This window comes from Zootoca vivipara, chromosome 4 (assembly GCF_965207765.1).
Source record: "Zootoca vivipara chromosome 4, rZooViv2.hap1.1, whole genome shotgun sequence".
NCBI lineage: Eukaryota > Metazoa > Chordata > Lepidosauria > Squamata > Lacertidae > Zootoca > Zootoca vivipara.
In genome coordinates this window covers 72,649,828-72,672,226 of record NC_142587.1, presented here as the reverse complement: position 1 = coordinate 72,672,226, position 22,399 = coordinate 72,649,828, and the positions used below count along the sequence as shown (strand labels likewise).

Here is a 22,399-nt window from a genome sequence, read left to right as displayed (position 1 = left end):
TTACCTTCCTGCCGGAGCAGTACCAATTTATCTACTTGCACTTTGCTGTGCTTTCGAACTGCTAGGTGGGCAGGAGCAGGGAGCAGGGATCGAACAATGGAAGCTCCCCCTGTTGCGGGGATTCGAACCGCTGACCTTCTGATCAGCAAGTCCTAGGCTCTGTGGTTTAACCCACAGCGCCTATAAACTGTCTATATGCAAGATATCCACAAAACACCAGCAGGTGACTGACTGTTTAACTGCCACATCACATTGTCTTAAAACATAGGTAACTCTGGAAATGAGGTTTTCTCTTTATATATAGAAACAGGATTGAAAAATGGTAGGATTTGACTGGTCAAGTCAGTGGACATTCTTTCTCATTTCATTTAACCAAAGTAGTGGCCTGACTGGGAGGAAAGGAGAAAATTCCACTCAGACTGGAGAGATGCCTTAGTTGCAAATAAAAAGGCAGTCTCAAGCCACAGTCAAGGCCAGAAAGTGGATCAGTCAGAAGTTGATGAGCTATGCACCAAGTTGACTCATACAGGGTCACAGCAAATAAGCTTCCTGCTGTCAGGTGGTCATGCAATATTGCCCAAAGACTTAAAAGTCATTGTGTCAATCATGTCTGAGGTTGCAATCCTACAGACACACTTATCTATAGAGTCCTATTGAGTTCAATGTTTACTACAGCTTAAAGTAAAGGTAAAGGGACCCCTGACCATTAGGTCCAGTCGTGACCGACTCTGGGGTTGCGCGCTCATCTCGCATTATTGGCCGAGGGAGCCGGCGTATAGCTTCCAGGTCATGTGGCCAGCATGATTAAGCCACTTCTGGCGAACCAGAGCAACACACGGAAACACCGTTTACCTTCCCACTGTAGCGGTTCCTATTTATCTATTTGCATTTTGACGTGCTTTCGAACTGCTAGGTTGGCAGGAGCTGGGACCGAGCAACGGGAGCTCACCCCATCACAGGGATTCGAACCTCTGACCTTCTGATCAGCAAGCTCTAGGCTCAGTGGTTTAACCCACAGCGCCACCTGGGTCCCTATTACTACAGCTTAGATATGTACAAGATTGCCCTGTTGGAATCTGATTCTATCACATCTGCAAGGACAAAGACAACAACATTATGCAATCAAAGATACACTACAAAAGAAACACGATCTAGTGATGCATAGTCTGCCTTGGCCTCATACAGCTGGACGAGCCCTATTTAAGGTACTGTTTTACACATAAAGGTATAATGACATAGATCCAAATTTTAACAGAAGAAAAATGCACTCACAATGCTGGAAGTGGAAGTTGTATAACTACAGGAATATCTTGTACCAACTGTAGATTGTCATGTGTCAGGTGTGGTGCTGATCCCATTTTGGTGTAAAGCAGACAACCTGGAATCTCCATAGATTGAATCCCTTTCCTACCAAGATTTGTCAGCGTGCCAAGACGACAGCCACCAACTACTTTGGAAAGGCAAAGTTTCATCTTCATTAACACAACTGAAAAGAGAGTAGCAAATTCACTCAGCCATATTTATCATGCAATACTTGCAACTATGTGCAGGGATAGTTCAATAATAAAGAACATGCTTTGCATGCAAAGTCCCAGGTTCAACCCCAACATCTCCTGATAGGACTTGGGGGGGGGGGGAACCGTTTGAAACATCAGAGAGCTGATGCCAGTCACTGTAGTGACAATCTTGAACTAGATAGATCAGTGGTCTGAGTAGGTATAAAGCATCTTTTTATTTCCCTAATTATCTAATTTTCACAATATCCATTTGGAAACTATCTGAACATCTAATTCCTCCTTTGTAAGAACAGTAGTCATATCAAACTACTAACAATGGCATAAAGACAAAGATATTATCACTAGGAAATCCTTCTGAGTAACAGAAACTGAAATGAGAAGTGTGCAAGAACACGGAATTGCATCTTAGAATGTTTGTTGTGAGATTCATTTTTCAAGCAGGAACCTACTTCATCATTTACTAAGGGCAAAGAAGTTGACTAAGGGGTTAAGATGTATTATTTTGGTAGTGGACTGTGCTAAGGTTGATGTAAAAGGCCCACATGTTATTGAACTTCAGTTCCCATCAGTCCCAACCAGTCCTTGTCAGTGACGGGAGCTACAGTCCAACATCATCTGAAAGACCACAAATAATAAACTGAAATAAACTATGGAGCACAAATATCCCTAAAGTGGGATATGTGAGTTCCCACTTTAAATATTATGTTAGCATTTCAAAGCACAAGTTATTCATATTTCTATGTGAACTAGTTCAGTGATAGCCAATGTGGTGCCCTCCATTTTTGGGGGCTACAATTCCCATCATACTCAGCCAACATGGCCAATGGTTAGGGATGATGGGAGTTTTAGTCCAAAAATTGGCTACCCCTGAACTCCTAGGGCCGATGTCATTGGAGATTCATGGCTAATCTCTCAATGTAATTTTCTGCTTCTAGAAGCAGGTGGGAGGGTGGGAGGGAAAAAAAGAGAGAGATGGATTAGGGCTATGGCACAGGAAGGAGTCCAACCATTTCCCTCATACTACAGCCCCAGTTCAAAGTTGCCTGTGGACATATTAGCCACAGGGATAGGGGAACATCACAAGCTTTTCTTTCCATTATAGCAGCGTTCATCTTCTTTTGATGACCTAAATTTTTAGCTATTATGAAAAGGGAGGGATGACATCTTTCTGTCCACTTTATCTACATCAAACATTATTTTATGCACCTCTGTCTTCCTCACAACCTTTTCTTTTTTTTTAAAAAAACCCTCAACACATACAGGATAGTCAGAAGTTCACTGCTTGCTGTAGTGCAGGGGTGTCAAACTCAAATTCATTGGGGGCCGCATCAGCAGTTTGGTCACCCTCAAAGGGCCGGTTGTGTCTGTAGGACTATGTGCCCACTCTTTATTATCATAAATTATTGTCACTGCATTCAATTATTACTGGTTTTTGTAATAATGTAAGCTCATTCCCGCCCCCACGCGGATCACATTCCTGCTTCGTGGCGCGTGTGTGGGAGGGGATGTAAACGAGGGAAATTTGAACAAAAGGTGGGGATTGACGGCTTCCGGGGGGGGGGGGGGGGGCTCAACTAAACCTTCGGCAGGAAGGAGAAAGCCACTGCTGGGATTAAAAACCTGCAGATGGAAAGAGGGCTTCCCTCTCCCGCCCTGCGCACACCCAAACCCCGCTAGGCAGGATGCCACACGCTGCAACCCACCCCATGCTTTGGAGAGGGGCAGGAACATGCGGTGCAGCGCCAACTCCCTGCTTTGCTTTTGCATCCTCCCTCCTCAGCGCCAGAGTCCCTTCCCCTCGCGCTAAGGGAGGGCAGCGGATTTCCTGAGGAGGAAGGCGGCGGCAGCCCCAGCGGACGTGCATCTTCGCCTCAGAGCTTCTCTTCCCCCCACCCGCGCTGTTGTCGTCTTCGCCGCCGCCTCTCCCTACCGGGACTGCAGGCAGAGGAGGCTTGAAAACCTCCCCCCCCCAAAAAAAAATTTCCTCCCACCTACTCAAACCACGAGGCGACTCCATCTGGAGCCCTACATCACGAGGGGCTGAGAGGAGGCGGCGGCAGAGCGGGAAGAGCAGGAACCCGTGCCGTCGTCGCCGCCTCCCTCCCGGCCGCCCCCCGGGGAGCAGCTCCACCGGAACTGAGAAGCCAAAGGGCGGCTCGGGGGTGGGGGGCAGAGCAAAAGCCAGGCACCCTCCCGAGTGTCTATGAGGAGAAAACGGGGGAAGGGGGAAGAGAAACCCGGCTCCATCAAGAGAGCGGCTGTTGCACTTCGCCTACTTCCCCCTCAGGCTCACTCCGCATCCCTTTCGCCCGCTCGCTCGCCCACCTCCCGGATGCAGCCGAGGAGAGGAAGGGAAGCGGCGGGCGGCGGCTCCCCAGTGCCGCCTCACTCGCTCTCGGAGACAACAGCAAAGCCCGCGCTGCTCTGTCCCGGCACCAACTTTGCCGGCGGCGCCTGTAGGGCTTTCCTACCTCCTCGGCGGGCTTCCTCCTCCTCCTCCTGCATCTCACTTCCCCGTCTGGCCGCTGTGCCACCGCCTCCCTCAGCCTCATTCGAAATTGAAATTCCCTGGCCAAGGCGGTCAGCACGGCTCCAGCGCCCCGGCCTCCGCCTGCAGCCTCGCCCCCGGTTTTGACCCTCGGCCAATCGCAGGCTCTAGAACTACTGTCAGCGGTTATTGTCAGAGGCGGCTACGCGGGCCACATGACGAGGTCTGGCGGGCCGGATTAGGCCCCCGGGCCTTGTGTTTGACACCCGTGCTGTAGTGCTTTAAGTGGAGGAAACACATAAGATCTCGATGGTCGCACTGATCACTAGAAAAACTGCCTTTTCTTCATCTCCGAGTCCCGGAAGCAGCTGCTGCCACGTTCCGTGTGGTTCATATATTAATGTATACAGTGGAAAACATGCCACGTAAATGGATGGCACTTGATAGGTGTCCACGTAGTAATAATAGCAGAGTATTCAAAATGCAACATCAACACCGGCAGAATCCCAGACTCGCCTGCTTCAGGCAGCAGGGGAGGACGCTCCTCCAAATAAAAAGGTCTCCTTGCGTACAGTAAACCAGCCCATCGGCTAAACGCAGCTTTCTTCTCCCCGAGGCGCCCGTTTAATCCCCACAAGGCGGAAGAGCCCCACACATTTAACGCCCACCACGCAACAAAATGAAGCGGCTGCAGTCCAGGACGGTACCCGCCGCCCTTATCCCAATTTAAACGAAACCAGAGAAGCTGCACCCGCTGGGCCACAAGCGCTTCACTCTCGCGCACGAGCTCCCACTCGGTACCTCAATTTAACTCCACGCGCCGGCCACTCGCTTCCGTCGCGGTCCTTCCCTGCTTCGCGCCCGGCGCACCAATCAAAACTGGCTTTCGTCATCACGAGGCGCCGGTTCTTGGGGAGGGTCCTGGAGCTGCGCCGCCGTTGCCATGGCGAAGCTAAAGGACGCCACGCTCTGGTCGCGCGCGGCAACCTGGGTCGCGTAGTTCGCTCTCGCCTTCTGCTATAGGCGCACGCTTGGGGCAGGGGAGGAAAGGACTTCGTTTCCCAGCATCCCTCAGAGCAAACGGGGGGGGGGTGAGAAGCGGGCTTCGGGGAAGGCAGGAAGGCGTCTGTCTCTAGCTTCGCCGATGGCGGTTATAAGACACAGACCTGAGTTGTACCGCTGGCGCCGCTTCAGCCAGTCGGCGTCTCGGCAGAAGGTAGGGATGAGGGATGTTGTGCTTCCTGCCTCCGCCAACCCAGGCAACTGTTCCAGCGTGGATCCCGTTATGGTTGGATGGGAAATAGGCAGAGAGGAGTTCTTCTCGCTCTCTCCTGGTCTCTGTTTATTGCATTTATATCCCACCATTTCCTCCGAGGAGCTCAAGGTGGTGAGCATGGTTCCACTGCACTCCTCATGCAATCTTCCCCACATCAACCCTGTGGGGTAGAATCGTAGGCTGCAGGTGGGCAGTGTAGCAACCAGCTGTGCCTTTTTCCAGGATCGAAACAATTGTCTATTTGTATGCCACTTTTCTATGGTAAACCATGCTCAAAGCGGCTCACAGCATCCACAATACAGTACTTAGAATCACAGAATTGTATAGTTGGAAGGGATTCCCCCCCCCTTGAGGCTCATCTAGTCCAACCCCCCTAGAGTCCACCACCTTCTGAGGGAGTCCAGATAGGTTAGGCTAAGAAGCATTGAGTGGACCAAGCTTCGGGGGTGAGTCACCCAGGTCCCACTCTGACTCTACACTAATGGTGAAGCTGAGTGGTGGGAGAGTTGTGATAGACAAAACAAATTATTTATTCTTGCAACACATAATTAAGCAATGAAACTGGTTGATGCTAGGTGTGTCAGTCCCATCCCCCCCCCCAAGCTTGGACTGCTTTCACAAATGAATGCAGGTTAAGGCTATCACTTACTACTAGTCAATGCTGCCACCAGGATCTGAGGCACTGTGGCTCTGAATACTAGTCACTAGGGTAAGTCTCAGAGTTCAGTACAGCTTACTTACCGGTACCCTTTAAGTGTGCTTAGAATGATTTCAACCTTAACCTTTCTAGGGGCTTGCAAAGACAGAGGTCTTTTAGTTTTACTTTAATATTAGTAGCTAGCTCAGTGCTAAACTATTGTAATGTTTCTCCCCCAGACAAAACTTGATCCTGACAATGTGGAGCACTGGATTAAGGTAAGGGAGAAGAAAGTGATGCATAACCTTCCTATTTATATGAGAGTAACACCTATTGTACTCAGTGGGCCTTTACTTCTGAATAATCATCCTGCATAAAATTAGACCAGTACTTACTTAGTGTCAAGGTATGCCACGTTTTGGAGTTAGTGGCTCCTCTTTGTATTTGGATCTATTTAATATACTGATTAATGAGCTGCTACACAAGCAGGTCTGAGCTGGTATCAGTAGCCTTAACTATGTAAACTGTGACTGAAATCTCTGCATTTCACTGTGCAGATTTTTTTCCTATGAGATTGTGACCCTTACATGAAGTAAGACAATGGGTCTTCCTACCCCAGTATTGTCTATTCTGACTGGAATAGCTACCTAAGGTGCCATGGAAAGAAACTTTGGACCTTACACATCTAAAGTGCCCTCCGTTCCCTCCTTCCCTGACTAATGTTTAATTTCAGGTAGGTAGCTGTGTTGGTCTGACGCAGTAAAAAAAAAAAAAAAGGTCCAGTAGCACCTTGTTCTGGTATAAGCTTTTGTGTGCATGAACACTTCCTGATACATATGTCTGTCATTCTCTTTCTTAGCAAGTGGAACAAGCATCTGAGTTTGCTGTTTCTGAGACGTTTTCATTAAAAAAGACATCTTATTCTCGAGGACTTCATGGCCCTGTGCTGGATTTGGAAACGGCAGACCAGCTGCAAGATCATGATGAGGCATATGTGGAAGGTATTGCCTAAATGTGATGCTGGTCTAGATTAATATATCTATATTCTTTAGCTACATTGCAGAAGACTTGCATTAGGTACACCTGAAGAATAGTGTGTGTCCGTGGGACTTTTGACATTTTTTTGTGGTGGTGGGGAGCAAAACTCCGCAGCACCCAAAGCCAAACTATATTACAAATGGATTTTTAGAGTTCCACTCTGAGATACGCCTGGAGGTTCCTGGGGTTTGGCTACCGATGTTTGTGTTTATTTCAGTACAACAGAATATATTTAAGGATCATGTCTAACAACTCAACCCTAACCATGTCTATTCAGAAGTAGCTCCTATTGAATTAAATGTGACTTGTACCCAGATAAGTGTAGTTAGGATGGCAATTCAAGTTATTTGTCGTTATGACTAAATGTTATAAACATATATGATAGCTTTAATGCAGTGGTTTTCACCCAGGTTGCCTTTAATGATGGACAGGCGTGCTGCGGGCAACACTGGCCTCTGTCCTGCTTTCCTTCCCTCCCTCCTCTGGTGCCCTCTTGCATCTCTGCCTCCCAAAGGTTTGCACAGCTATTTGTTGCAGCAGCCCTGGCTACAAGCTCCCCAGGTAAATGGTGCCTCTGGAGCTGCCCAGTGGGTACTTCCCAGGCCCCTGTGGGGCAGTGTGAGGAGGCCCCTCTCTTTCTGGTGGGGGGGGGGCAGCTCAGAGACCAGGGGCTGCAGCTGCCCAGAGGACTCCCAAGGAGAGGGGAGAAGAAAGGAGGCTGAGGGAACACTCCACAAGGGAGGGTGTTCGAAAAGGGGTGAGAGGCTGCCAACTCTGCAGGCAGGGGGTGACATAACTGAGCCCCACAGGGGTGCCACAGAAAGAATGTAGTTGGTCAAGGGAGCCATGAACTCAAAAAGCTTGAAAACCTCTGCTTTAATGCAAATGATGTAAAGTAACAAATTAAAAATTAGAATCTGATTAGTATTTTTATTACTGAATATTATACACTCCCTAAAATATCCAATGTAAACAATACCAACAGTAAAATAGAATACAAATCTAAGGCCAACTTAACTAAGAAGAGAGTATTAAAAGATTTACAACTAGAGCCTTACTTCCAAAAACATGTGTTCAGGCTTGAAGTGTTAAGCTGCTTTTGCTTTAGAATTTTAGTTTTATTTGCCACTTCTTATCCAATTAAAATCCATTGCTGCTTTCATCAATGTAGCCCAAGAGCTCCTTAATGATTGGATGAATTCAAAACTGAAGTTGGAACTTGCAGATGATCAAGAAGATGATGCTGAAAATCCACTGGCTCGTTCTCTTCCTCCCCAGGAGCCCCCCACTGGCTTTCAGAAGTATGAAAAATTTGATGGTGAGAACTTGCCTCAATTTTAAACTTGGATCTAGAGAATGTATAGTGATAATATTGAGTACCGTTTAATGGGAAATTGTCAAAATGAATAGAACATCCTTGCATTTATGTCTATGTTTATAGCTCAAGTACCAAGGAAGTCATGCAAAGTTTGTAGCGTTGTTTGGCTCTACATTAGTACGTTCTGCTCTGATATTAAAATGGCTCAGTTCGTGACATGAAGCAAATGTAACATTCAGATGGATCTGTATTCATCAATTAATATTGATCAAGTAATTTGGGTGTTCACTGATAACAAGCTTAAACAAGTGATAATAAATACCAAATACCTTATTTTGCATACTTGTAAAACCTTGTAAACCTTGTAAAACCTTGTAAAACCAGGGTACCTGAATTTTAACACAAGCAGGAAAATGAAAGAATGGTATGTTTAAAAAAATTTGGTGCCATTTCTGGATTGTTTTGCTTGGTATTTTAGATTTTTATGGTTATCTGGAAGATGAGATGGAAAATACAACAGTACAAGATATTCTGCGGGATCTACTGCAGAGTGAAGTTGTTGACAGTGGTATATTGGGAAGCCTTAGAACTGAAGAACTTAAGGAGAAAAGGAAGCCCAAAGACCCACGAATTACCATGGAATTAAGGCATAAACAGGTGAAGAAAAGGGGGTTTATTTTGCATGTCAAACTATTTTTATTTGGAAAATACAGCCTTAAGGCATGTACTATTGTAAGGTACAGTTGTAAAAAATAGTGTAGTGTTTCTTAAATGGTTTTGTTAAGTAAACTGTTTCCTGAGCCATGTATACTGCTGTAGTACAATTGAAGTTACTGGTGAATTGTTCTCCAACAATAGTGCTGTCTGTTTCCATGCATTTTAGAATACTACAACATAGGCCAATTACAGCATAACAGTGTATCCAGGACTTCTATTTACATTTGCCAGTTATAGAAGCAATGATTGCATGGAGATATCTGAGCAGTTCACTTGTGTCATCCACATAGTTATCATCCTTGATGGCAGTCAAGTGCTGGGGAGCATACATTAGTGGTGTTCTAGTTTTATTTCTCAGTGGATTTCCTGAACCTTGGTGTATTCTGGAAGGATTTCATGGAGAAACACAGTAGTCATGGCAAAGGTGTAGCTGCCCTGAAAGCAACACATCTACAACAATTTGTATACCATAGTTCTGTAGTTTAAAACAACAAAATATGATCTTGGTCTTGATTTTGTTTTTCAGGTAAAAGAGAATCGGCTGAGGAGACAGAAGGAGCAGGAGCTTCTGAAACAACAGAAGGCCCTGAAAAAATCGGCAATGTCAGAGGCCCAGAGGCAACTCCAAGAGGAGAACAAGAAGAAGGTTCTGAAAGCCAGGAGAGAAGAAGAAGAAATTCAGAAACAGATGGTGAAGCTGCGGAAAGAGTTTGTAGAAAGAAGGCATCTCATGGAAGAAGCCAGGAAAATGTAAGTTGAGGAAAACAAGAACTTGGCATTCAAATGCATTTTAGGTTCTGGGCACCACAGTTCAAGAAGGATATTGACAAGCTGGAACATGTCCAGAAGAGGGCAACCAAAATGGTCAAAGGCCTGGAAACGATGCCTTATGAGGAACGGCTTAGGGAGCTGGGTATGTTTAGCCTGGAGAAGAGAAGGTTAAGGGGTGATATGATAGCCATGTTCAAATATATAAAAGGATGTCATATAGAGGAGGGAGAAAGATTGTTTTCTGCTGCTCCAGAGAAGCGGACACGGAGCAACGGATTCAAACTACAAGAAAGAAAATTCCACCTAAACATTAGGAAGAACTTCCTGACAGTAAGAGCTGTTCGGCAGTGGTATTTGCTGCCAAGGAGTGTGGTGGAGTCTCCTTCTTTGGAGGTCTTTAAGCAGAGGCTTGACAGCCATCTGTCAGGAATGCTTTGATGGTGTTTCCTGCTTGGCAGGGGGTTGGACTGGATGGCCCTTGTGGTCTCTTCCAACTCTATGATTCTATGATTCTATGATTCTAGGTACCAGAGCACAGTCTGATAATGTGTAACGGAGCAAACATGCGGAAGTAAGTCTAAACCTGATCATAATTTGGATGGGAGATTCTTGGGAATCCCATGCATAAAACTTAAGAGTTCTGAGGGAGGAAGAAGGCATGATATATAAGCCACACATTTTAATAACTCATTCCTAAGTTATGTGAAGCTTCATCAGCTCCTGGAAACCATGAAGTTTCTTCAGATTTTTAGACCTGGAAAGCTGATTTTCCCCCCTTTCTGAGCTTGCAATTTGAAAAACTGGCCTAATATCATGTGTGCCCATTTATTTTTACTTATACTGTACAAATTAAATTAAAGGAAATTGCCCATTTGTGGTGTCATGCAGCTCTCATAAGTACTCTGAAATAAGTCCCACTATGCTCAATGGGACTTAGTTGCATAGTACTGAAACATTTTGGCATTTCTACAGTGGAGAGCAAACACTATTAGGTCCCCACAAAAGGCCACTTGAATCTTTTCATATGCTGTTATAAGATTATCACGCTTGGTGATTGGTTTGGTTATATGAACTTGTTGGTTAGGGCAAAATATACCACATGCACACCAATTTGCTGTCTCAAACATGCTTCACATGCAAAATTCAAAACCCTGTAGATGGAGGGTCCTTTATATTTGGTCACCTTAACTGCTCCTTTGGACTGCAGGGGCTTCTGCAGTGGTAGGTGGCTCGAGAAGACCATTCTCTGATGTTTGCTTCTTTAGGTAAGCATGGAATCCTTGGGAAGAATTCATTGTAGTGCTATGGCATTTGTTCCACCAGCACAAGCTTTTTTAGCTTGCCAGATGGAATGATGCTCCCCCTCTGTGCTGTTCTGGGGGTTCTCCTGAACCCCACCAAAGTCAGTTGGGGGGCATACAGGGAGAGGGGGGGTACAGGAATCCTTGTTGCGCTAGTGCAAGTACTTGTGTGGGCTTCTGCTATTGGGACTCATAAGTTGAATCTGTCCCTTAGTTTTTCTACATCATCTTTTTGAATGTCTACCCCATGACTAATGTATAGTGTATAATGTATAGTGAACCTCTGGCTGCCTTTATGCCACAAGAACCTTATATTGCTATGATTCCTATTGCTAAGTGGCATGTACAATACTGATTTTATGCAGTATACTTTTCACTGAGACAGATTTCCTTTTATACTTACATAAAAATTTCCTAACTGCAGGTAGCAGAACTATATTCCTTTGAGACCTGCAACTAATACAGGCATAGGATAGAGAGAGAAATGTAGCAATTACCTAATGAATCTTTGTAATGGACTCACAAACAGAGTTGGGCAACAGAAAAGGAAGTATATGAGAACTGGCTGACAGTGACATGAGATGACCATCACAGTCCCCTTATTCTCTACTATTTGCCTCTGGCCTCTCACAGATTGCTTTATTTTCAGGGAAAGAAAGAGGCACGATTTAAAAAAAATTAAGAGGCTGGTAGAAGTCGGCATGCCTCCTGTGCCAGTCCATCTGGATTGTGAGATAGAAGGACAAAGGAATGAGAAACAAACTGGGATGCAGGAGCTGCTGAGCAAAATTGACATTGCAAATCAGAAGGTGAGAACATTCATTATCTGTTTTCAGCACTTTGAGCCAGATGTGTCTCAGCGATAGTAATGGGTCAGCTCTCTGTAAACCGAGAAACCAACTCCCCGTGTCAGGCTGACCTAGATCTACTGAAGATTGAGATCCCAATATATATATATTTACAAGATGTGAGGAGAGCAAGACTATTCATCATAGTGAGCAGTTGAGTGGCAAGAGCTAAGATTTGCCATGAAAACTACCCAGCCGTTTAGTTTATACCTGGAAATAGAACACAGTGTCACATTGGCTGTGTCACAGATGGTTTTGAATCTCCTTTGCAGGAAGACTGTGTGAACTTTTCTTGCAGCTGATACTGCACTGTTGAGGTTTGGTGTTGAAAATGGCAGTGCATGGCTATATCATTTGTTTGTGCACTTAAAGAGAAGGCTAGAACAGTAAATAGGGGAGAATGCATAATAACAGACCCAGGCTGCAATCTTAAACTCACTTATTAGAGAGTAAATCTCATTGAAATATAATCAGACTTCCTTCTTAATACAAATGCATAGGATTGTACTGTAAATTGCTATTTGGGAATAATACTTGTTCTGCTTTGACTTTCTTGAAGGCCAGTGCACACCAATTAGTGACTCCTAGCTGTGTGCCTTATGGGGCTGCTGCAATTTATTTATTAAAAGCATTATACTGACCCTTTCCAAAAAATGTCCATGGTAGCTAATGTTGTGTTTTTAGTAAAGAAGAAAATAGCATATAAATTATTGAGCCAAGCAGCCAGCCCCTAAAGCATCATCATCATCCTCATTTAAAAATCATTTAAATGCAGTTAGATGCAATTTCCCATAGAACAGTATAAGTGATATGTGGAATTGTGATGATACTTGAGAAAAACACATGTACTGTAATAGTACTGGAAGTTGAAGAGGTAGGCAGTATATTTGTTTTAAAAAAATTCTAAAGATCTTTCAATTTGGTTTTTTTAATAAGGGAGAACTTAGAACAAGTGAATTTGGGAGAGAAAATAAGAATCCTTTGGTTCTGTAACACAGAGGTATTCTAGAAAAGGTAAAAGGGAAAGTCAGTTCCGAAGGCAAAGTGTGAAAAGAGAAGTTTGTTTTCCTGTTAATCAACCTTCTATTGTCAGCAAAACTCTGAAGACTAAAAATATAAAGAAAATAGGAGATGATAGGATCAGAACAGTAGAAGTGATGGAACATTATTACTTCATTTGTCATTTACCTCCCTTGAAGCACCTCAAAGCAATTTTTGCAATGCAATTGAAACGTATTAAAAAATTGTATGATCTACTTGAGATTCCTGCATTTCAAAGGAGCAGACTAGATGACCCTCTGGGTCCCTTCTAACGCTACAGTTCTCTGATTCTATAAAAACGATTTCAAATCCAGTACTGATACCAACTGCGATAAAGATCTCCACTTAGAAGGTTTGTTGAAGGAGGAAAGCTATCGTATAGTTACTTGATTTCATAACCATCCCCAATGCAGTGCCTACGGAAGTATTTCTCTGCCTGGTACAAGCTTATTCTGGATCTCAGGATTAAGATGGGAAAAGCAAGGGCCCTTGCTGACTGGAAGTGCCAGCTGAAGACCTTGCGAGCCTGGAGAGATTACACATGGTCTCAGAAGTTAGAGCAGGAGACTAAAAAACTGGAGAACCAGCTTCGCAATCAGAACAGGTAGCAGCATTTAACACTCCCCCTCCCCCCCCCCGGATGTTGATAGTATGAGGAAAATATTTGCTGCTGTTTGCGTGTGGCATTAACATTTGAAATATGACAGGGGTGTGGAACTGGATCTGGCCAATTCCAGAAGTGGCTAGCTCTCCATGGCCCCTTTGACAGGTGGATGGGGCTGCCCACTTGTCAGGCACATCAGCTGATTGAAACTTTAAGGTGCTCTCCTGGTTCTTCCTTTGCAGCTACTGCTTGAACTGCGAAAGAGTAGGCTTCCTTTGAACCCATGGCTTGAATTTTTTTTAAAAAATCAAGTCTCTGCTACAAAGGAAGAACCAGGAGCTCACCTAGTGTGTGTTCCTGAGCCTTCCTTTTGAGTTTGGCACCACAGCTTTTACCTGTCTTATGCCTGATGACATCGTGCAGCGTTGGGTGATGGACAAGGTTTTGTAGTTTGAGACAAACCATGTTGCAGGCCAAATGGGGAGGCCTGACTTTCCTAGGGGGAAACAAAAGAGGAAGGAGAGAGAGGTGGATGCAGGGAAATATGGAGTGGTACTCAACTAAATTGTAGTAAGGGTCAGTGAAATTAATGAGCGTGACTAAGTTGATTTCAATAGGTCTCTGAGTAAAACGTAGCTGCAGTGTTTGATATCTGCTTAAAAATAAAGGCCTCACTTTCCTGTTGCTCCTTTAACAAGCCCAAAAGAACTTCTGATAAATATTATTCAGCTCTAGTTTTCCCTGTTCTTCTTGGCCCTTCTGACATGAACATGATCTCAAAGTCTTGATAAGTCAAATCTATAATGGATGAATTTATTGTTCCATTGATTGTCCCAGAAACTAAATTAGGAATCCATTAACTTAACAAGAGCTAGGCAAAGTGCATCTGATCTGGGCCACTCAGGCTTACAGTGCTGCTGGTCGTTATGAAGAAAAGTTGCATACTTTACATCTGCCACCTTTGGCCTAATGCCTTAACTGGTTAATATGCTGCTGATACAGCTCTTATTAGCAGCAGCCTCTGATTGTAACAGAGATTGCAAAACAACAAGCAGGAAAATATATTAAGTAGTTAGTAAGAAGTAATTGTATTTAAAAACAACAACCACACCAACCAATAATATTCTTCTTTCTTTGGCGATCACTTGTAGCCGAGTAAGATTGTCTTCTATAAACACATTTTTAAAAGTGAGTCCATAAGTGACTGTGGACGCCAATTCTGGATTCACACGTGCTTCCACAGCGGGGACATAGGTTTCCAGGCGGGCGTTGATCATGGTGAGGATTTGCCAAGCATGCCTACCTCTTAGTGTGTTTCTCCCTTGTGTCCTGAGTTCAAGCGCCTTCAAAGCTCATGACACCTTTGGTAAAGGCTGTTCTCCAATCGGAGCACTAGCAAGCCAGTGTTTCCCAGTTGTTGGTGTTTATACTACATTTTATAATATAAGCCTATATTGGCTATCGTGCCTTTTTACAGCAGTAGTAATCCAATCAATTGTCAACCATTCTAAAATCTATGCTAAAATTCTAAAATAGAGTGGGGTAGACACACATCCTCCTAATCTGAGGAGTTTGCAATTGATTTTAATGAACATTTATTTTTAGGGGGAAACAGTTGGCTATAGAATTTAATCGGAAGTGCATTTTGCGCCATTATTTTGCTGAATGGCATTGCTGGAGCCGAACAGAGGTGGAAAAGAGAGAACTACAATTGAAAAAGGAGGATACAAGGAGGAAAATGGCAAAGCTGTTAGAGGAAGTGGCACTGGGGAAACTTGCTACAGACTGCTCCCAGGATGCCAAGAGAACTCATGAGTCAAAAGAAGCTTGGGATCAACCCGTGAGTCCTACAGAGGTAAACTGATTTTGCATTGTGCTTTTTCTCTCACAAACACATACTTCATCATCATCACTCCCAAACATAGTGTGAAACCTCCCTTCCTATGGAACTAAAGCACACATCCTATGGTGCAGAATTTCTCATGTACCTTCAGAACTCAGATGTTCCTGACTGCCTTTCATTAGTAGTGTTTTATGCTGTTGATTCTCAAGCTCCTGGTTCCCTGCGGTACTGATTTTTTATGGTTTGATGCTTCAAATGTATCTCAGTGTATTTTATCTCGCTGTTGTACATTACCATGTGAGGGCTGTGCCCTGAAATAGAATGGCTAATGTGTCCCTCCAGATGTAACCATTAGCCATGCTGAGTAGGGTTGTTGAGAGTCGGAGTCCAACAACATTTGGGGGCAACAAGTTAGCACCCCTTCTCCAAATGGGGGCCTATAAATACTTCAAATAAATATAAAATAGAGATTGGCAGCTGACTAAACTGGGTCAAATCTGGATTCCTGTGTCACATCACTTGGCTCCCCAGTTGCCAATCATGTATGCAAAAGAGGAATATGAATAACTGCATCTGTGACAAGGAGGCTCCATTTCAAGTGGCTTGGTGGATGGTACACAAAGCCTTGGCCTGTCATACCCAACTCCCTTCTCAAAGTGACTTGGGCAGAACTACATTCACTGATCAAGAAATGGAGCAGCTGTAAATAAAGTGATTCCTTCAGGTTTTCCCATAGCCAGTTCTAAAGTAAACAAAAAACAAAACCAAAAAAACAGGGTGGCATTCTTGCATTCAAATAAATATAGGGACTCTCTTTTCATAGTTGCAGGGACACTAGAGGGAAGGTTTGTGTGAGCTCTGGACCTCTATCCAGTTTGACTTCCTGTAGAATCCTGGGGGCCAATTCACAAACAAGCAGCCTGAGGCAAACACAAAGTCTCCAAGTGCATAGCCAGAGCAGTTTTACCAACACAGGAAAGTTACACCTGCCCCCTTTCTTATGAAAGTAAATAGATTCTCCGGTATGCATACCTAGTATATAGGCTCAGTAAATAGTTGATAACAATAGTTACAAAATGCAGAACTCACACGTAGGCCAGAGGTGTGCTAGCAAGATTCTTCTCCTGCATCCTCTTTCACCACCACCCCGCCAAAAAACAAACAAACTAGGAACAGATTGCAGGCATTGCAGTAAAGACAAACTTGGCATAATATCAAAGGGAGTTGTGTCTGGTGCACTGGAAGGACTTGTGTGTTGTGTATGCCTCAATGAGCATTTATTGGAAGTTCTCAAAAAAGCATGGAGCAAATAAACACACATGCTTTCCGCCATTGCTGACTATTCTTTAGGGTCCCAGTCTTCCATCTTTTAGGTTTTCAAGAATTTTCCTGTCTTTGTAGGAAAATGACTGTGGGAAACTTGGTTTTCTAAACACCATGAAGGAATAATATTTCTCTAGGAGATGACAGCCTCTGGAATCAGCTGCTATGGAAATAGTTACAGCTTCATATAACATATAACAAATGTTTGTTCAGTGAGAACTGAGACCTTAATTTTTATAATTAATGTAGGCTTTGTCCTTCCTTTCCAGGTGGCTACAATACCCTGTTTACAGGATGATCCCAGAATAGCAAATGTAGAAAGAGCAAACTCCTGCTCTCCAGAGACAAGTCAAAAACATGATAGTCATTCTCCAAAGCAGCCCAAATGGGCATGGCAAGTCACCCTGAAGCATGCTGCTTTGAATGCTCAAGATCGAGCAGTGTTTGGTAACCGAGCAAGAAGTTCCTTGCAGCATCTTGAACCACCAAAACAAAAAATGTCCTCTGTCTTAAGTGGTCCCCTGGAGCACCGCCATGCCTTCCAACAGCAACTGATTGAAGAGCAGAAACGGCAGCTCCAAGAGCAGCAAGAACTAATCCTTAGACTTCAGGAAAATGAGAGACTAAAGAAGGCCAAGGAGGAAGCTGAACAAGCCACAGCAGTTACCAAGGCACTTAACAACCAGGCACCAAAAACTAGGGAAGGAAAGCAGTTGAGAGAGAGCCAATTAAGTGACAAGAATACAAAGTCTTTAAGGTACAGAGCTAAGAGTACAAAGATCCAATTATCTGATGGCTACACAATGTCCTGTTGGGACAGCAGGCTTTGAGACAATACCATGATGTTTCTAAACATATCTGATAGCTCATTAGGGAGTGAAATGGCCAAATATGATGCAGGTTGATCCTTCTGTCTTCCTTTGTTATTATTTGAGTACTGTTAATTGATTCCTCCCCCTAATAATAGCTTTAATATAGGATTATAATGCTGTAAATAGCAGAATCCTTTGAAAGATCTCTGCGTACTTTACAAATTATGAAGAGGCATACATTAGCAAAGCCCACGTTTATTGTTCTGTTTTGCATTAAAGTGAGTCTCCACATTTAAGACTGCTTATCGTTCTTTCTTGTTCTACGCAGTGAGCTGGTTCACACATAACACTAAGCCAAGTTACTGTTTAGCATGAACACTAGTTCCAGAGAGGAGATTGTAGCTCCTTTACTCCTCCTCATCTCCTGCTGCTTTGCTATGAGCCAAGCTATGGTTTGGCTTAAGTTGCCATCTGAACCCTGGCCTTATGGTTTGCCTCACTCTAGAAAAACCACAAGCTGTAACCAAAGCTTGTTCTTAGGTTTGCTGCATGAAATGATGCCACTGCTGTACAAAGGCAGGAAAAATATGGTATTGAGTCCTGTCATTCAACCCATTGATCCATTGGGTTGAATGACAGGACTCAATACCATACCCATTGCTAATAGGGTCATTTAAATTGGTCATGTCCATTCATGTCCATTCATTTTTCACTTTCTTTCAGATTAGAAAATTACCAGCCAGCTATCGAAAGCAAGAGGAGCCTGAAAGTGCTGTCCACACCACATCCCTTACTCAAAGGTATATTATTGATGTGGATTCTCCTACACTTGATGGAGCCTTTTCCTTGGATACTTAGGGGAAGGTGTAGTAAAATATGAGACCTGTTGTTACGGAGAAAATACCACCATTTTAAACACCACTATTTCAGGGGTCTCAGGGCCCTACAATTTTGTAAATGGAACTCTGCATTCTTTATGTCACTGTGCTTCACTTGTTCTAATTGTTGTACCCCTTATTGTGCAATTCTTTAGCAATGGAGGAGAGAGCAATTCAGCGTGCAGAAAGGAGAAGGGAACTGGAAGAAGCAAAGAAAAAACGAGAAGAGGAGAAGTTGGTAAGTAAAGTTGAATGGTGGCTTAAACCAATACAGGTTGGTTGGTTGGTTGGTTGGTTTTTTAACCAATATGCTGCTAAATCAAAAGGCCAAGTCCAATTTGTTAATTAAAAATGAAAATCAAGTGAATTTAAGGCACACAAGTACTGAAATTGATATTGTCAGGGAGTTGTTGCAGCTACTCCCGAGTAAAGACGCTCCAGTCCATTGTCTTTCAAGGTTTTATTGTGCATGCTATTTACAGTGCAGAGATAGCAAAAAACATGACTGCCTAGTCACTCTCAGAACCTGGCAATGGCGCCTGTCGGCTTCGGGGCCAACATAATAACATGGGCACCCCGAAACGCCGCCCCTTCACCCTGCGTTTGGGCGCACACCTCAATTCGGGCACCGGAAGGAGCGGTGTCCCTTCTTCCCCTTGCTGGCTGGGACGGTGCCTGGGTTCCGACGCCTCTCTGAGCTGGTCAGAGTGGTGCAGGGGCTCTGATACGTCACTGAGCCCTTCTTCCACCGTCTGTTCCCCAGAGCATTGCCAGGGCTCTGATGCCTCACTGAGCCTTCCCCCTTCCATTCTGCTTTCCCCTGACCCACTGCTAGGGCTGTCGCTGGTCAAAGTGCTGGTCAGGATGATGGGGGGGAGGCTCCCTGTAGGGAGTCCCCCTGACAGATATGCTCCACAGCAATATAAGAACTGACTTGCTGGGTCTGACGAAAGTCCATCTAGTTTATTTAGTTCTATATTCTGTCTCCAAAAGTGATCAACCAGATGCCTCTGAGAAACAGGATAGTGATCACTCTGTCCTCTTCTTTGTCCCTAACATCTTAGAAATATCCAATCTCTGAATAACTAGTTGTTATGGCTAACAACTGTTAGACTGCTGTCCAGCCATTATTCTGAGAAACCGAAGCATGCACCAGTCTGATGCAAGGAATTTATCATAATTTATCCTATCCTGTTCCTGTGTGTATCGTAACTTAATAGCCCTGGGGCATTGACTGTATATGGCAAAGTGAGCAATTCATGGCCCTCAGGGCTTTCCACAGGGCCCATATGATGGTGACGAGTTCTTTACACTTACACACACAGAGCCCCTCAATATCAAATATTGTGCTGGGTGGGGAGGCTTTTGATGGGTTGGGGTGTCATTGTGAATGAAAAGGAAGGCACACAAGGAAAGTCATCCCCCATATGCTTTCCTCCCATGCAAATTGTGCTCGACAGTCAGATAGGAGTGCAGCCTCTTCCTGCTGGGGTGGGGAGGAGTCTGCTCTTCCTGGGAGAGGTGGGGATGGGTGAGTTCTAAATAATATATATTTAGATTATTCTGCTCAGACCAGCATGTGAGACATCTGCTTGATGGGTTGTATGTCCCCATTTGCCTAGGCAGGGATCATGTGACTTAATATATCATCTTTCCTCCTCCTAGTTTCCCTCATCTCTGCCTTCCCCCAAGCAGGTGTGTGTAGCCCCTCTCTCTCCTACTTCCGCCTTGCACTTCATTTGTTTCCCTCAGCTTTGTCTTTATCTGTTTACTGTGCTCTAGTGTTCCCTTTTTAAGCTGTGTAGCTTGCTTCTCAAAAATTAAAAAATCCTTACCTCCCCCCACCCCCACTCCTCTCAACTTCATTCTTTCTGCTGCTGTGGTGCCTGCAAGTGGAGTGGGGGGAAGCCTCTCATGTTGAGAGAACTGCTTCAAGCTGAACTGCTGCTAAGAACCCTTCCAACAAAGCCTCCGCTCAGCATTCCAGCACTTAAATGCTGCCTGCCACAAAGCTGCCTCCTGTGGCTCCTCTGTACCAAAAGCGATTCTTCAGGTAGACTTAGCGGCTTCCTGCCATGAGTTGTAGAGCCACTCTTCACAACTGGAAGGAAAGTCACTCAGCAGACAAAAGAGGCAAGTTCTCCTGCTCCCTGCTTTAGCTGTTGTCCCACCACCTAGGAGGGTACAAAACAGCCAATTCTCCTACCAGCACCAAAACATGATTTTCCACTCATGGAGCAGAGGCCGCTTTCTCTAAACAGCATGGATTTCAATGTCAGCTATTTACCAGAGGTCCTCAAATGGCTCAGTAAGTTCAGTGATTCCTGTTTCTGTTGTTCAGTCAAAGCCAGCCAGCTGTAATAGCACAGGTTCCCAACATCTCTGCAGATGCCTCTCCTTTTTCCAAAATAATTTTCTTTGTGGCTTTTATTTGTTGCTGGTTATTATTTCAATGGAATAAAATTCAGAAAGTATCTTAGGCACAAAAGCTGTTCTAGGCAATTGTCCTCTTCTTTTTCTGTACCACAGAAGGAAGACCAGAAAAAGACTAAAAAGGCTGCTAAGTGCCCTCACTCAAGAGGTTCAGCTTCTTCTCAAGGCTCCAGACCCAGGAAGCAGAACTCTCCCTGGCAACAGGGTCTACTTAGGCTTCCTCCCTTCCACTGCTGGCCTACGTTTCAGCGTGAGATCACCCCCTACTTGCTTTGCACCCCCTAATTTCTTCTGCCTCTAAAGAGCAGCTCCTCTCTTAGGGGTCACTCCTGTATGACCCAGCATGGTTCAGTCTAGTCGCTCAAAACTCAAGCACCATTTTAGACTCTGGTTAATTGTGTCAGGTGATTGACCGTCTGTGCTGGCATAGCGAGATGTCCAGCGCAAGGCTTCCTCTCATTCTCTCATTCCATTGGGAACAGATTGCACAATTTTGTGTTTATACTTCTTACTTGGATCTTGCTTAATGACTTAATGGGAGCTTTGTCACAGATGGAAAAACTGGAGGGGAAACCGGAGAGAAGATGACATATTAAAGCAGGCTTCCTCATACTGTACTTGGCCCTACAGATGTTTTGGGACTACAATTCCTATCATCCCTGACCACTGGTCCTGCTAGCTAGGGATCATGGGAGTTGTAGGCCAAAAACATCTGGAGGGCCGAGTTTGAGGAAGCCTGTATTAAAGCTTAAAGTCACACGGTCCCTGCCTGGGTGGATTGGGACAGCCCATCAAGCGGGTGTCTCATTACGCCAGCCCAGAAGGGCCCATTCATGGTAAGTGAACTAGTGTTCCATTCTATCCATTTTAAGGCCCAGATGCAAGCCGAGGAAGAACAACATCGGAGGCAAGAAGCAGCAGAGAAGGAGGCTCAGTTGCAGAAGAGGCAAGAGGAGCGGAGACTGCAGAAAGTGGTGAGCAGAATATTGTACTTGCTTCTCCCAGTTCCGGCACTTGACAGCACTAATCATCCATGGATGTTTGGTGTCACTTTGGAAAGGTAGGAGAAGGCAGCCTGCAAATGTAATGGGCTGTTCAGAGGTTGGGGGGAGGATCCACAGAGGTGGGGCAGGGAAAAACTGTACTGTTGATCACTGTTTGAAGCGATAACCATGACCCCCTGTAGAACAAATTCCTCAGGAAAATGCTCTCGCTCCCCAATGGGACCCCAGCTGCTCTTCTCCGCGTGGAAGCGGACGTGACAACAATAAGGGCTAGAACTGACTATATGTGTCTAAACTATGTGAAAAGACTTTAATCTCTCTCAGAGGAGAGATTCCCCGCTATGGCCCACACAGAACGGGAACAGACCAAATGTTGGAAGCATGGCATCCAATGCCTCGACCCAATATCAATTACAAGATCTTCAGGTGATCAAGAAAATGGATAAGAGACACTTAAGAGATTGTCTCTTCAGGTCCAATGCAGAAAGGGATTTAACCACGATTGCCTCTACCAAAAGTTCACCATGGTTCCCACTTATCAAAACGGAGC

At 44.6% G+C, this 22,399-nt stretch overlaps 2 protein-coding genes across 8 annotated transcripts in view; one reads left to right on the top strand and one right to left on the bottom strand.

The window, feature by feature from the left end:
* Positions 1 to 4,886, bottom strand: part of QTRT2 (queuine tRNA-ribosyltransferase accessory subunit 2) — a 179,659-nt gene extending 174,773 nt beyond the window's left edge. For 6 of the 7 annotated variants that reach the window (XR_015949663.1, XR_015949664.1, XR_004692570.3 and 3 more), the window contains exons 1-2: positions 4,807 to 4,886; positions 1,273 to 1,486 (exon numbers count right to left, since the gene is read on the bottom strand). Coding sequence is in view for 2 of the 7 variants with exons in the window: in XM_035114693.3 (XP_034970584.2) it covers positions 1,273 to 1,478 (206 nt within the window). In the remaining 5 variants the exon portion in view is untranslated. Of the gene's footprint in view, positions 1 to 1,272; positions 1,487 to 2,777; positions 2,802 to 4,806 lie in introns of those variants that run through there. The other variant, XM_035114695.3, reaches the window with a different exon arrangement.
* A 53-nt stretch (positions 4,887 to 4,939) lies between these two features.
* Positions 4,940 to 22,399, top strand: part of CCDC191 (coiled-coil domain containing 191) — a 30,276-nt gene continuing 12,816 nt past the window's right edge. The window contains exons 1-13 of the mRNA XM_060273747.2: positions 4,940 to 5,221; positions 6,158 to 6,196; positions 6,778 to 6,919; positions 8,128 to 8,274; positions 8,753 to 8,931; positions 9,518 to 9,741; positions 11,713 to 11,872; positions 13,366 to 13,556; positions 15,162 to 15,411; positions 16,992 to 17,479; positions 18,258 to 18,334; positions 18,568 to 18,650; positions 21,718 to 21,819. Coding sequence (XP_060129730.1) covers positions 5,150 to 5,221; positions 6,158 to 6,196; positions 6,778 to 6,919; positions 8,128 to 8,274; positions 8,753 to 8,931; positions 9,518 to 9,741; positions 11,713 to 11,872; positions 13,366 to 13,556; positions 15,162 to 15,411; positions 16,992 to 17,479; positions 18,258 to 18,334; positions 18,568 to 18,650; positions 21,718 to 21,819 — 2,154 coding nt within the window. The 5' untranslated portion in view covers positions 4,940 to 5,149. The remainder of the gene's footprint in view (positions 5,222 to 6,157; positions 6,197 to 6,777; positions 6,920 to 8,127; positions 8,275 to 8,752; positions 8,932 to 9,517; positions 9,742 to 11,712; positions 11,873 to 13,365; positions 13,557 to 15,161; positions 15,412 to 16,991; positions 17,480 to 18,257; positions 18,335 to 18,567; positions 18,651 to 21,717; positions 21,820 to 22,399) is intronic.